At 43.1% G+C, this 14089-nt stretch overlaps 1 protein-coding gene across 5 annotated transcripts in view; it reads left to right on the top strand.

Annotated features, from left to right (window-relative positions):
• Nucleotides 1–14089, top strand: part of LOC108875256 (genetic suppressor element 1) — a 36517-nt gene that overhangs the window by 8995 nt on the left and 13433 nt on the right. Inside the window, exons 1-2 of one of the 5 annotated variants that reach the window (XM_018664046.2) lie at nucleotides 4250–4408; nucleotides 12745–12924. In XM_018664046.2, the coding sequence (XP_018519562.1) occupies nucleotides 12841–12924 (84 nt within the window). In that variant the 5' untranslated portion in view covers nucleotides 4250–4408; nucleotides 12745–12840. Of the gene's footprint in view, nucleotides 1–4249; nucleotides 4409–10667; nucleotides 10754–12744; nucleotides 12925–13275; nucleotides 13288–14089 lie in introns of those variants that run through there. The other 4 variants (XM_051073437.1, XM_018664045.2, XM_018664050.2 and 1 more) reach the window with 4 other exon arrangements.

Raw genomic sequence — 14089 nt, 5'->3', positions numbered from 1 at the left:
CTCCTGTAGAGCTACTGAATGGACTTTGAGCTATAGATTGTTTTGTCAGCTGCTGTTTCCAAGATGAATAAGCCCTTTAAATTTAATGACAAATGATCAGACTCCACATGATGATTGAAAGCACCAGAACAGCCACTAAACGGCCCTTGACATTATATTGTCTGGTCAGCATTAATATTTGCACTACTAGAATTGTGAGGACCTTAAACTGACAACATCTATTCTTTATGCCCAAAACTTAACCTTAAACTTACCTCTCTTATAACCTTAAACCTGAGTCTTAACTCCCAAAATGACCCCTTTAAAGACATCGGATCATTTATTTCGGAAGATTATAGGAGTAAAGCGGTACAGAAACACACACATGCACACGCGCGCACACACACACACACACACACACACACACACACACACACACACACAGTACACGCACACGCTTGCCACTGTATCCGCTGCACAGATGGTAAAGGCAGCAGCCCCTTCACAGAGACAAAGGGAAGGTAATTCTCTCTGCAGGACGTGAACAGAGCTGGAGCTGGAAAAGAGCAGCACACATCAACACTCCCCTCCCTGTTTCCTCGTCTCAGCCCCAGGCCAACAAACATCACAGGAGTAAACTGACAATGTGAGCGCTTGTGTTTGTGTGTGCGTGAAATGTGTGTGTGTGTGTGTGAGAGAGAGAGCGCACGCTGCTGAAATAGGCTTGAGGAGGAGAGACAGGAAAAATAAGAGAAGAGGGGAGAGAGAGAGAGAGAGGGAGGGAAAATGAGAGAGAGATAAAATGAAAAAGAGAGGGAGAGTGCAGAGAGGGAGGAGGTAATAAACAGGATTAGTGCTTATCTTTACAGCACTGTGTGTGTGCATAGTGTGTGTGTGTGCGCGTGTGTAGTGTGTGTGTGTGTGTGTGTGTGTGTGTTTTGCCTGAGGACAGAGTGACTGACTCCAGCATTACCTTTGCCAATGTGTCTCCATCCCCAGGTATCTCCTCTCTCTGGACTCCCTCTGCTTTGTGTGTGCTGCTGGTACACAATGTACTTGTGTGTGTGTGTGTGTGTGTGCGTGTGTGGGCATTCATGCACACACCTATATAGTTACTCTGGCTAAAGTCTGTGTACTTTGAGGGTGTGAACTTGTGTGTGTGTGTACAAGTGAGAGTAAATACATGTACATACTGTGTGTGTTTAGTGATACAATAGTGAATCTGTTCTGCTTTGTGTGCACGTGTGTGTATCTGCACACTGTTTTGCATGGTGATTGTGAGCACACAACTGTACAGTGTGTGTGTGTGTGTGTGTGTGTGTGTGTGTGCAGCTGCCTGAGGATAAAGAGTGTACTCACCTCCTTGTTGCCTCTGCAGTTTGTCTTCACTGTCACAATTGCCAATAAACCTTGCCACAGAGTGTGTGTATGCCTATGCACATGTACGCTTGTGTGTGTGTGTGTGTGAGTGTGTGTGTGTGAATGTTCAGAAGGTGGGTTTAGTTGCCATTATAAAGCTTGTCCAGCCACGTACCTCTATTGTATATGACAGTGTTTCTGTTTGTAATCTCCTACCTGACCAGAGCTAACAGGCTGCTACAGCGTCTCACTTTCACTGGATGGGGAAGGAGGAATACATTTAAATAATCAGGGGTTTGGGTTCATGGCTGATATTATGCCTCGCTGCTTTCGTAAATGAGCATCTGCGTGTGTGTGTGTGTGTGCGTGTGTTTATGTGCGAGCAAGTGCATCTGTTTTCAAAGACATCTGTGGATGTCTTGGTGGATTGTTCTCGTAGCAGTATCCCCAGCACTGTGCTCCTCTTCACTGGAGATGAATAGAAAGAGAGCAGGAGACGGAGACAAACACAGTGCATGTGCTTGTGTGTGTTTGCGCATGCAAATGTGTGTATGCTTGCGTGTGTGATGGATAGAGGGCTTTATGAGAGAGGAATAGGCTAATGACCAGGTCTCCAGAGGCAGTAAGATTCCTGGAGCTATTACTGCCGGAGTTCATAATGGCCTCTGTGCTTGGCCTCTTTTACACGCTACTTAATGGGGGATCCTACAGTCCACTGCCAAGTATAACCCACCTGGAGAATACACACCGCTGTGTGCTTTGACCCCGGCGCTGCACAAACACAAAAAAACACACACAGAGAAGCACATGTTCGATCAGAGGATGTGACTTATCTTTCATGCACTTGCAGATGTACACACATCAGCTCATGTGTTCATTTTACAGTTTATCTTTCCCCTCGCACACACACACACACACACACACACATGCACACACACTATACAACCTGTATAGGTCACAAAGGATGGAGGTGAGACACCTACCTCAGAGAAAACTGAGAGTGTCTGCCTGCAGTGCACAGCCAAACCATAAATCATGTCAGGCTACACTAGTCTCTGCAGACACACACACACACACACACACACACACCCCCTCTCTTTTCTCTTGTGTGGGTTTGAGTACAAGAAAGAGGGATTTGGGGATTATAGGGGAGCCTCACTTTTTTCTTTTCTTTTTCGTTGCTTCCTTCAGTACTTGTTGTTTCCATAGAGAGAAAAGTAGGGAAGTAGGAGGCCGCTAATCTGCGAGCATGTGTGTGTGTGTGTGTGTGTGTGTGTGCATACATGAATGTGCAAATGCGTGTCTATTAGGGTGCATGCATACCAGTTTGTGTTTATGCATGCTTGTGTGTGTGCTTCTTTCATCACTGAATGGATCTCAGAGAAAGACTTGAAGGAGACAGTCTATTCATTGAGGAAAACATCAAGGCTGTGTGGTGTTAGTGTGTGTCTGGCATCTTAGAAATGCAAGAGGAAGAGAGGAAGGAGAGAGAGAGAGGAAGGAGCGGGGGGGGATAAAAAGTGAGCGGGAAGAGGAGGATGGACAAGGTAGAAATCTGCACTCGGAAGCGCAAATCAATGCAAAACAGCTGTTAAATAGCTGCAAAGTGGAGCAGCTGTTTGGGAGACGGGGAGAGAGGGATGGGGAGATGAAGGGATGAACGATCAAGAAACAGACAGACAGGGAAACAGATAGATAGAGAGAGAGAGAGAGAGAGAGAGAGAGAGAGAGAGAGAGAGGCCCAGGAGATATGTGGAGATATTAGACTAAATGAAGCAGACTGAGTGAGCTTATAGCACATGATGACAGATGAATATTAATAAACATGTTTGTAACTTGATACTTTCTACAGTATGTTTATCTGATAAGTATGTTTATCAGAGAATATTTTGAGAGATTTATTGGTATAAATAATAAATAAATTACAGGAAAAAAAGAATAACAGCTAAAAAAAATACAACAAGAACTTGTTTTCTTGTTGAATTATTGCCTGAACTGAAGTACTTAGGTTTGAGATTTAGAGATATTGCCATTAACCTGAGCTTTTAATAATACCATGTCAAGAGTTATGTCCTCAGTTACAGTTACTATTTTAAGGTACTGGACTTGATTTTCTCCACCACATTTATCTGATTGTTTCTTTGAAGATTAAAGTTTGACTCCCTAAACATACAACCAGCTCCCCAGATACGATGCACTGGGAGTAAGGAAAATATTAGAGCCCGACTGATAAATCTGCAGTCTGCCGTACTGGCTGCTAAAAGCATATCACAGATATATTACTTTGACATAATATGTTGCCCATTTAGGAACAAGAAACTGCAGTGCAGAAATGTCAAAGAAACAAACTAAAAGGTTACTTTTCAACATATTTCACTTATATTTCTTTAATAAACAAATTTACAACATCAGACATTATATTATTATTAGATGTAGATGTACTGTAATTAGATGAAGTTGCACTGAGTATTTTTATGCTGCAGTACTGCTATGTTTATTTAAATTTGTAAAAAATCCACTAACAATTAATTATCACTATTACTATTGTTGCTCATATTGGTAGTAGTAGTATAGATGTAGGTTATCAGCAGCACCAGTGGAATTATACCATTATCATTATTCTAATTATTATGGGTTAAATCATGGAGTGTATTTCCCAGTACAGTGTAGCAGCAGGAGGAGCTGCCTTGAACAGACCTGATAGTCTCCAGTGGACAGTAAACATGTCCAGGCTTTGAGGTATCAGCAGTCTGGGGCCACATCTTCCTTCTCTCCATCCCTCCATCTCTCCAGGGAGCATCAGTGGAGCAGGTGCGCGTCCTCCTCCTCCTCCCTCCCTCCTCCTCTGATACCCCGCCTCTCTCTCTCTCTCTCTCTTTCTCTCTTTCTCTCCCTGAGGACAGTTAATGTGTTGTCCTTCTCCTTTCCACATCTCCGTGTGTGTTGTTGTGGTAGTAGTACTGCTATCGGGGTGATCAGTAGTCTTATATCGCTGCACACACACACCGGCTATAATTTATCTACACGAGGATGCGCAAAAACCGCGGATTCTCTTTTCTTTGGTGAGGAGGTAAGTTGTCTGTTTTCTGTTGTTTTAGTACAAAATGTCTCAGGGTTTGCTTTGTTGTAGCCTGGAGTGAAGCTCTTTCATTTACCCACTGCTTTTAAAGTTAACATGGGGTTGAATTATCACTGAATTATTATCGTCTGTGGTGCTGAGTGCTGACTTTATCTAATGACCTTATGGCTTCCATTTTTAAAAACCTACAATATCTTCTTTCTGTGAGAGCTTTACATTGTCTGTAGTCAACAGCGACTCACTTGATATACTATTCATCTGTTTTATGGCTGTAATAGTTGCGCTTTTACATTTGTGGGCAGTTACATCCTCATTTTGTCTTTTTTTAGTCAAACTCGCGCAGATTACAGGAAGTCAGGGGAGGAAGTAAAATAGTGTCTTTAATCGAGGCTATTTTTTAGATAAACTGCCGTAGACTAAAACATTTAAAGTGTGCCGTGTGTGATTGAATCAGTCGGTAATGTGGAATCAGACAAACTGGTTGAGCCTGACGGCAGGATGAGAGGTCAGTTTCTGGTTGATACTTTCAAAATAAAACGGCATGAACACGTGTCGCTGTAACTCACAATGGGACCAAAGATGGTATTGCAAGGAAAGTTTAAATACATGCAAATCCAGTGGCTAATGGAAATGAAAGAATAAAATGATGTATCCTCCTCATGTAGGCACCATTGCGTGCTCTTATTTTTTAAAGAGAATCCCGCACTTCCTGTTTCTTCTCGCTAACAGCGCGTGTCTTGACGCAGCGGGCTTGTAAAGGTGTCTGTGGTTCCTTGTTATGTTATCTTTCTTGTTAAACTTGTCGGTGATTAAACAGCGTTCCTGTTTGCTTCTGGTAAACTTAACGGACGTGAGGACAGACCTGAAACTCTGTGACGTGTCACCCAGTTTCCTTGAGATTGGTTTGTCACAGCAGCAGCGCCCATGGGAGTTAGAAGAGTCGCTCTTTAATCCGGGACCTTTAACAGCGGCTGTATTGTTTGGCTGAGATAGATGCCGCTGGGCGCATTAGCAGCAGTCAAGCGGATCACGTCGCTTTTGTGTGTGTACACAGCCCGCAGGTGGAGTTCAACACAGACACACACACACACACACACACACACACGCACGCTCCATGCGCCATGTGCTGCTCCTGACCTGCCGTAGACCAGCTGCTCAGCAGGGGTTACTGAGTAAACCTCCAATCTCTTTAATTACCTCCCTCTCATATAGATACTGTAAACCCAGGCTGCACCGTTCATACTCTCCTCTTAGCTTCAGATTCACCCCAGAGTCTGTAATTTATATATTTTAAAAAGTGAGTTGTATTTTTTGGTCAGTGAGTTGTTAAAACTGTAGGAAAATTGCAGGTAGTCTGGTAGTGTGCTTTTGGAATCTGATCCAATGATTGGTTAAACTTTCAAATATGAATATTTGAAATTTCATGTTAATTTAATATATCCATATGAAGACCTGGACTTTGGGACAATTGTTTGGACAAAACAAGACATACTGAGGATGTTTAATAACGATTAATTGATTAATCTGCAAAACAGTTCACTCTTGGCCTTTGAAACCACAGTAGAAAAAAAAAACACTCTCACCACAAGCTCCATTTAGTAGCTGCTCTGGAGCTTTGGATCATGTTACGTCCTCACCAGCAGATGAGTTTGCCAAGTTATCATGCAACTGCAGATGTTCGTTTTAAGGAGTTCTTGTCTGTACTGGCTGAACAGCAGAGGTTTAAAGTTCATTCTCAACCTGGGAAACAACAGTTGAGGAAACTATCTCACCAAAAGAACCATTTAGGTCCATTAAAAAATAATTATCCACAGCTACAGCTTCCGTTCTTCGTCCAGATATGAAAACCTGCTTGTTTTCTTAGTCTTTCTATAATAATAAACATAATATCTTTGGGCTTTGGACTGTTAGTCAGCCAGGACAAGACATCTGAAGACGTCAGCTGACACTTTTTAGAGAAAATGATTAATAGAGATAATGATCAGTAGATTAATTGATAATGAACATTATCATTAGCTGCAGCCCTACTTAAGAGACATATGCTATAGAATTAATCTAAACATCATCAGTCTGCATCTTCCTCATATTGAAAAAACATAAGAAGGAAGGGTCAGATGAACACAACATAGAGGGACAAAGTAAATGACTCTGTTACAGCTGTAACAGACTCACGTCTCAGTCACAAGAACTAAACGCTTGACACACAGGACACAGGTGATGACAGAATAAATCAACAACCAAGACTGTTTTCCTTATTGCTTCGGACTAATCTAAACAGTGATAATATACGAGGAAATAACCCATAAAACTTGTGAACTTCATTTTCTCAGAGACAATAGTTTCAGCTCTGCTCCGGTTTGCTGACCTAGACTGCACTTTAACTGTCTCATTCCACATTAACATCATTGTTTACTAGGTAGCACACACCTTGATTACACCCTGCACTTTATACTTATCCAACACCTGCCTGACAGGCCAGTCTGTGTGTCTTTATACACCTTTGTGCAATGAGAGTGTGTCTGTGTGCGTCCTCCCCCCTCATGTTTGTTCAGATGGTTGAGGTCTAGCCACTGTGGTGTCAGCACCTGGTGAGCAGAGCCGGCCTCAGGCCAGAGGAGGAGGAGGAGGAGGAGGAGGGAGGAGGAGGATCTGTGGCTGTCAACTGTCTGACATGACCCTCTGTATACACACCTCCACCAGCGCTGAACACACACACACACACACCGAATAAAAACCTGCGGGCAGGAGTCAGACGCAGCCAGGCGCTGAAAACAAACTGAGACAGAGTAAGATTGGTTTGCCTCAGATTGTTTTTATCTTTTTGCATCATCTCCGTATCAGAGGGAGGCGAGACTGAGCCACACGCTGCAGAAGAGATCGATGACACAGAGGGGAAAGACAGAAATGTAGCCGACGTGACGGGAGAGGCTGTCGAGTGAGTGGTAGGAGACTGAAAAAGAGATAGTGAGGAGGAGATGACAAGGCAAAGAAATGATAACACGGACAAATAGAGAAAAGTGGAAGGGGTCCCAAAACAGCTGCTATTTATATCTGCTTTCTGTATCTGACAGACATTGACAAGATGCTTGTAGACAAGTACGCTGATTAAAGAAACTGAGAAGGGGTCACTGAAAGAGGAAAAGTGCCCTGCAGCCAGGAGGAGGTGGAAGTGAAGGCCCGAGTTCAGAGGAGAAGAGAAGAGAAGAGAAGAGAAGCCTTTCAGATGTAGCCGTCCTGTCTCTGCTGACAGGCCACATTTCTGCTCTAAGCTGTAGCAGTGATAATTTATAGACCTTTCACTAACATCTCGACTCTGTTATGATTGCACAGTAAACATGGCTCTGCTCTGGCAGACGCACTGTTTAATATAAAACTGAGTAATGACTGCTACACTTCCCATGCTCTCTGCATTGTTTCTTTTCCCGCTGCGTGCTCCTAATTCTCTGCTCCGGTGTGTCTTTGGATGTGCTTCCTGTTTGTTTGTTTTTTGCTGGAGGTGTTGGCTATTACAGTATGTGGTTTTTCTGCTCCATTTATCTCAGGATCATAAATGCATGCTGGCTGTTTGGTCCCTGGGAGTCACATGCATATGTTTTTTTGTGATGCACGGTGCCTGGGTCCTGAGTCAGCTAATTGTGTATGTGCCTATCTTAGCATGTATTCAGGCAGACGGCTCATGTATGAGTGTTTTCGTCAATATCGTTGTCCTGTCTTATGTCACTTTTCTGACGTGTATGCTAATTTGCGTGCCTATTCCTGTGTCTGTGAGTGTGTGAGATGCCTGAGTGGGAGACTGTGTTCGTTGTTTATGGATTGTAAGGAAGTGTTAAGTGTTTCTGTGCTAGCTGCAGAGTGACTGGAGCTAGTAAAGCCATTTAGCAGCCCCTGGAGTAACCCTGGAGACTGCTGTGTTGACGCCACTCTGACTGCTATTACAGACAAGTTTAAGAGGCTGTAAAACATTTGGCTACTTTTCCTCCCTCCCTCCCTCTCTCTCTCTCTCTCTCTCTCTCTCTGTGTGTGTGTGTGTGTGTGTGCTTGTCAGAGGAATTTGAAAAAGTCTGCCAGCTATTGTAACAGCAACAGTAGCTGTTGTAGCGATTAGTATCAACTGTAGGAGCCAAAGTAATAGTGTCTTAAAACTTAAATAGAGCATATTTTTGTGTGAAGACTTTGAGTGTGTGAGTGTGTGAGTGTTTGTGTGTTTGTGTGCAGACTCATTAATGGTCTAATGTGAGGTAACTGTTCGTAAACACAAATGGGATGATAGTCAATTTAATGTCTAAGTGTTAACATACAATAGTTGCCGACAGGAACACACACACTCTTACATGCCAATGTAATGACACACACACACACACAGACACACACACACTGACATTGTGCTTTTTTTAATGAGCTGATAGGGCAGAACAGGTCCCCCCTGCTGTCCTCACAGTCCCCCTGTAGTGGGTGTTTGTCTGCTTTTGTGTGTGTAGGAGACAGAGAGTGAAAGTGAAAGAGAGAGAGACATAAAAGAAGGTGTCAAAGATACAGGCCTCAACATGCCCGATGTCACTTACTTCATGCTGAGCTGAGTGTGATTGTGTTATGTAGGTGTGTGTGTGTGTGTTTGTGTTTGCATGAATGGGGTCACACCCGGATGTAATTTCCATTTTGGCAAAGGTGGGGGTAGTTTTACTTGTTTGTGATGTATTGATGCTTATTTTTAACCATGGGACCAGTGGGGCTTGTAGGTGCAGAACAGTCGACGGATCAATGGTCAGTGAGTCTTCACGTTTTGATCCAGAGTGAAATGTTGGAAAAATTGGATGGAGCGCAGCAAAAGCACCCAGAGGATCAGTCATAACAACTCTGGTCATCAACTCACTTTTCATGCAGTTCTGTCAGCAGGTCAAAGTTTACATTTGTCCCACACTCCAGTTGATGACAGGATAGATTAAAAATAATGTCTAAAAACAAATGACCTCAATTAATATTAATGCTGAATGTCAGTATGTGTATAGCTGTTACATGTTAGCACATTTGTAACATACTGTATGAAGGTTGACATGCTAACTTGCATATCAATACATGCCATCTGTTATGTGATAGCATTATGTTGTCAGCATTTTAACTCACACCTGAGCCCAAATACACCGAGGCTGACCAAGCACAGATAGTCTGAGAAAGGAGAGCTGAGCATGAAGGTATGTTCAGATTTCATGTTAATGTTGTATACACTTTAAATATTGATATTTGAGCGTTTTATGGTCAGTGTTAATTCACCTCAAGCCACCAATGTACCAACTGTCATTAGCTGTAACTGTTAGCTAGTTAGCAAATTACATGTTGATAGTGTGTGAGCAAAGATTAGGTGTGTGTGTGTGTGTTTGTTTGACAGCTCAGACTGGTCTCAAAACTAATAAGGTACTGCAGTTCTTTCAATCATTTTTCCTCTTGTATCTATTTACGAGTCCTATTTTTGCTCAATTTGAAACATTTTCAACTTGTGCTTTCTATCTGCTCATTTCTAATGTATGTTGTCTCTCCATTTTTCCTCCATACATCAGTTTTCTGGTGTCCAATGGGCATTACAGCCTCACGGGGCCGCTAGCGTGGCCTTTTAGTCGTGTTTACTCATTCAGTCATCGCTTAAAAAAAAGATTCCTAAAGGGAGTTAAATGTCTTAATTTGTATTTAGGGTGAAAGGGTGAAAGGTCACTGTAACCCCCGCCTCCCAGCCCAACCCCACCCCCTTCCCCAATGAACTCACCCCTGTCCACAAAGCAGACAGAGCTGACTAGCAGAGAGACAGAGTGATGGATGGAGGGTTAACACCAGCCTCTGCCACACACACACACACACACACACACACAGCTCAAGCCACACACCCACCCTCCCCGTCATCCCCCTAAACACCCCCTCCTTCTACTCAACCCCCCTCCCCACCTCCCAACCACCACCGCCATCCCTCCCAGGAGTGAGAGCCAAAAGGAGGAAAGATGAAGAATGAAGAGAGAAAAGAAAACGACAGAGAGCACAGTTTGAGACAGAGAGAGAGGAGAGAGAGAGAGAGTGAGAGCGATGGGACAGCTAAGGAGAGAAAACAGAAAGATAAAAAGAGTGACAGAGAAGAAGAGTGGAGGTAGGATGGAGAGGGTGGTAGATGGAGAGGGAGGGGAAGGAGGAGGGGGGGGGGGGCGGTGTATGGAGAGGAGGAGGAGGGGTGGGGGGTGGATAGAAAAGAGGTCACGTGACCACGTAGCAGCTGCAAGGCTGAGAGGGAGAGAGAGAAAGAGTCTCCACAGAGGAGCAGAAAGACGACGAGCAGGAGGAGAACAGTGAGCGGGGAGGGTGAGTGTGTCTGTTTGCATGTATGAATTATGTGCACATGCATATGTTAGTATGTGTGTGTTTGCCTTTGTGTGTGTGACTGTGTGAATGACAGGGATAAATATCAGAGAAATAGCTCGTAAGAAAAGATTGCAGAAAGCAGGAAGAAAGAAAGCAAGAAACAGAGAGGAGATTATGCTGTTGGCTTTTGTTAAATAATCTCCAGTATGCTGAGATAAACGAGAGAGAGGGAGAGAGAGAGAGAGTGAGAGAGAGAGAGAGAGAGAGAGAGAGAGAGAGAGAGAGAGAGAGAGACGAGAAGGAAAGAGTGAGAGAGTAGAGAGGAGGGAGGGAGAGAAAGAGTCGATAGAAACTGTCTTATCATCTCTCCCTTGACTGCTGGGCTCAGCAGAGACAGAGATATAGACACACACTCACACAGCCTGTCAGGATCTGAGCTTTTACTATCTTCATCTCTCCTTCCCTTTCTGTCTGTCAGCTTCAGTTTCAATTTGCTTTATTGACAAGACATGTAAATGTTTAAGAGAAGGAATAAAGGGAAACAGAGAGTAAAGAAAAGGAAAGAAATTATAACAGAAGAGAAACAAGCCAAATAAGAAAAGAACATCTTCTGATGTATAAATACAGTCATGTGAGAAGCTGTATGCATGTTAATTGTTTACAGTACACGTGTTATATATGTCATCCAGTCACAGATTATTTGTTATCTGTCTGTGTTGCTTTGCCGAAGAAAGGAAGCTTTTCAGGGTCATAAAACCTAGAATGGATTTTTCAAACTTTAATAATGTTTAGCTAATGGTTGGTTTTATATTTTGGACACATGCAGAGGAAGTTGTGTGTAGGTGGCAGCGGTTGCAAAAACATTTCCCTGATGGTTTGGATAATTTCATATAGAAACTGCTGTCAATCTCTGCTTTACATTCACTTACTTTAAGATTTGGCTTTTCTTCATTTTCTCCCCCTTTCCTTGCTCTCTCCACTCATATACCTTCTTCTTCTGCATGTTTATACTCGTGTGTGAAGTAGATACCAACCTTGACATCTGTAAACACAAGATTTATTACACTTTCAGTTAACAAACTCTGAGGTCTGACTTCCCTTTATTCTTTCACTTCTTCAGAATCATCCAGGTGATGAGCAGAACGTTCAATAATGGCGTTCAATGTGCACGTATGAATTTTTCATGAGTGTGTCCACTGCTTTGGCTGTTTGTTTGTTCCTCCTTTGGTATGTGTGTTTGTGTGTACGCTTGAAAGGTGGTAGTGTGTGTGTCGTGGTGGTAATGAGGTCATAGCTGTAGCAGGCAGGGGGGCTGCTGGCTAATTCCAGCAGTAATTAACATTAGTGGGTCAGTAAGAGGGTAGAGGGTGAAGACAAAGGTTACTCCAACCACGTTTGTTTAGAGTGCGTCCACTGCTCAGTGGATCGATAGGTGTTAGTTGTGTCTCAGGCCGTGCGCCTTTATTTGTGTGTGTACACGCCTGCATCTGTGATGGTGTAGAAAATGCAGTGATACCTAATAATGTTTGCGTGTAGACACTCCCAGGGTCTTAAGATGTGTTGACTGACTCCCTTGAGGAAATGGACATGTGTGCTCTCATGTGTGTGATTTGCTATTAGGGTCACCGCTCTATTTGACACAGCTCTACTCCCTCCACTCTGTCTCTAGTAGAGCTGACCCACGCGTACACACTCACTATGATGTCCAGACACAAAGGCAGGAAGACACACACACATACACACACTTGTCCATTCTCTTTGAGCACATTTGTTTGACAAGTTTCATTCATTCAAGATAAATGAGATACCAGCTGTGTTCAAAAACTGATGCTTTTTCTTACAAAAACACAAACAATTTTTCAAAACAGGAGGTAATCAAGTTTGTTAGTTTACAAAGGCCTCACAGACCTTGGCAAACAAAACTGTTCATCTTTTATTTAGAGATATCAAATAATATGTCCTCACACCTCTTTTCCCACTCTCTTCCTCAGGTATGAACCATGAGTCCAATAAATCATCATCATTAGGAATGATCTCCACGGCAACTCGCACCACGGCCACTGTCAGTCCCCTCAGCCCACTAACCAATGGGAACGCAGTTGCCCAATCTGCAAACTCCGGATTCGCTGCTGCTCTGCGTAAACTGGCCAAACAGGCTGAGGATCCCAGAGGTGAGCGGTGATCTAACCTCCTTAAAAAACCCAGAGCTCCAGCGGCTCCAGGCCCTGGAGAGCTAACATTAGTCCTGAACACACACACACACACGAACAGCAGACTGTTCTTTGTTGGTCACACCCAAAGTAAAAAAAACCCACCTCTGCTGCCAGGTGTTTGTTCAGTATCCTTTAATGTGTCTGCTGATTTCTTCTAGTTTCTGTCCAACATTTTAGGAAATACACTTATTCCCTTCAAATGCTGATAAAAGAGAATCAGCTTGTGTATCCATAAAACTACATCTAATAATTTTCACACTTTGGTTTTTGTGTTTAAAACAAACAAGATATAACTTGTTGCCAGGCTAGCAGCTTCCCTCTGTTTCCATTTTTTATGCTAAGCTAACCAGCTTCTGGTGTAAACTTTATATTTATTGTGCAGACACAAGAGTGGTGTCAATCTTCTCATCGAAAACTCCTCCAGAAAGCAAATGAGCACGTTTACCAAATGTTGGACTATTCCTTTAAGATGGGAACAAGGTATTAATGACTGAAAATTGGACACTGTATTGCAGCACAGTGCCAGTAACTGTGCAAGTAGATCATTTCACAGACCAAGGTTGTGTTTTGTGGATTAATGTGAAATCTTTAAGTGCCTGGTAGCTCTGTGGTTGAGTGTGTGTGTGTGTGTGTCTGTGTGTCCTCGCTCAGCTCGTTGGTGTCCTAATGAAGGTGTTGGATAAGAGCTGACCTATTCTGACCTCTCCCTCTCTGTCTCTTCCTTCATCCATTTCCATTCATCTCCTAATAATGAGAATCTAATTACAGCCAATTATAACAAGCTCTCTCTCTCTCTCTCTCTCTCTCTCACTCTCTCTCTCTCTGTCTCCCCCACTCTCTATCACCATCTTGTTTCCCTCTCTTGCTCTCCTCCTGCAGCTCTTTCTCTTCTCCCACTTTCTCTCCATCTCATTATTTCCATCTTCTTACTGTCCCCCGAATGTGTTTGTGTTTCTGTGCGTGTATACTGATTAGTAAGTGTTACAGTAATATAGTAATGGTGGAGTGGATGTTAAAGACAACACACACGTTTTCTCTCTTTATCACATTTAACACCTCCCCCTTTGCCCATGTCACACCAGCCATTTTTTTTAACACTTTCATTTATGACATCCCTTGTTCG

The sequence above is a fragment of the Lates calcarifer genome, linkage group LG10, assembly GCF_001640805.2.
Source record: "Lates calcarifer isolate ASB-BC8 linkage group LG10, TLL_Latcal_v3, whole genome shotgun sequence".
Taxonomy (NCBI): domain Eukaryota; kingdom Metazoa; phylum Chordata; class Actinopteri; family Centropomidae; genus Lates; species Lates calcarifer.
The sequence above is the reverse complement of the archived record's forward strand: the minus strand, read 5'-3'. Positions and strand labels throughout refer to the sequence as shown.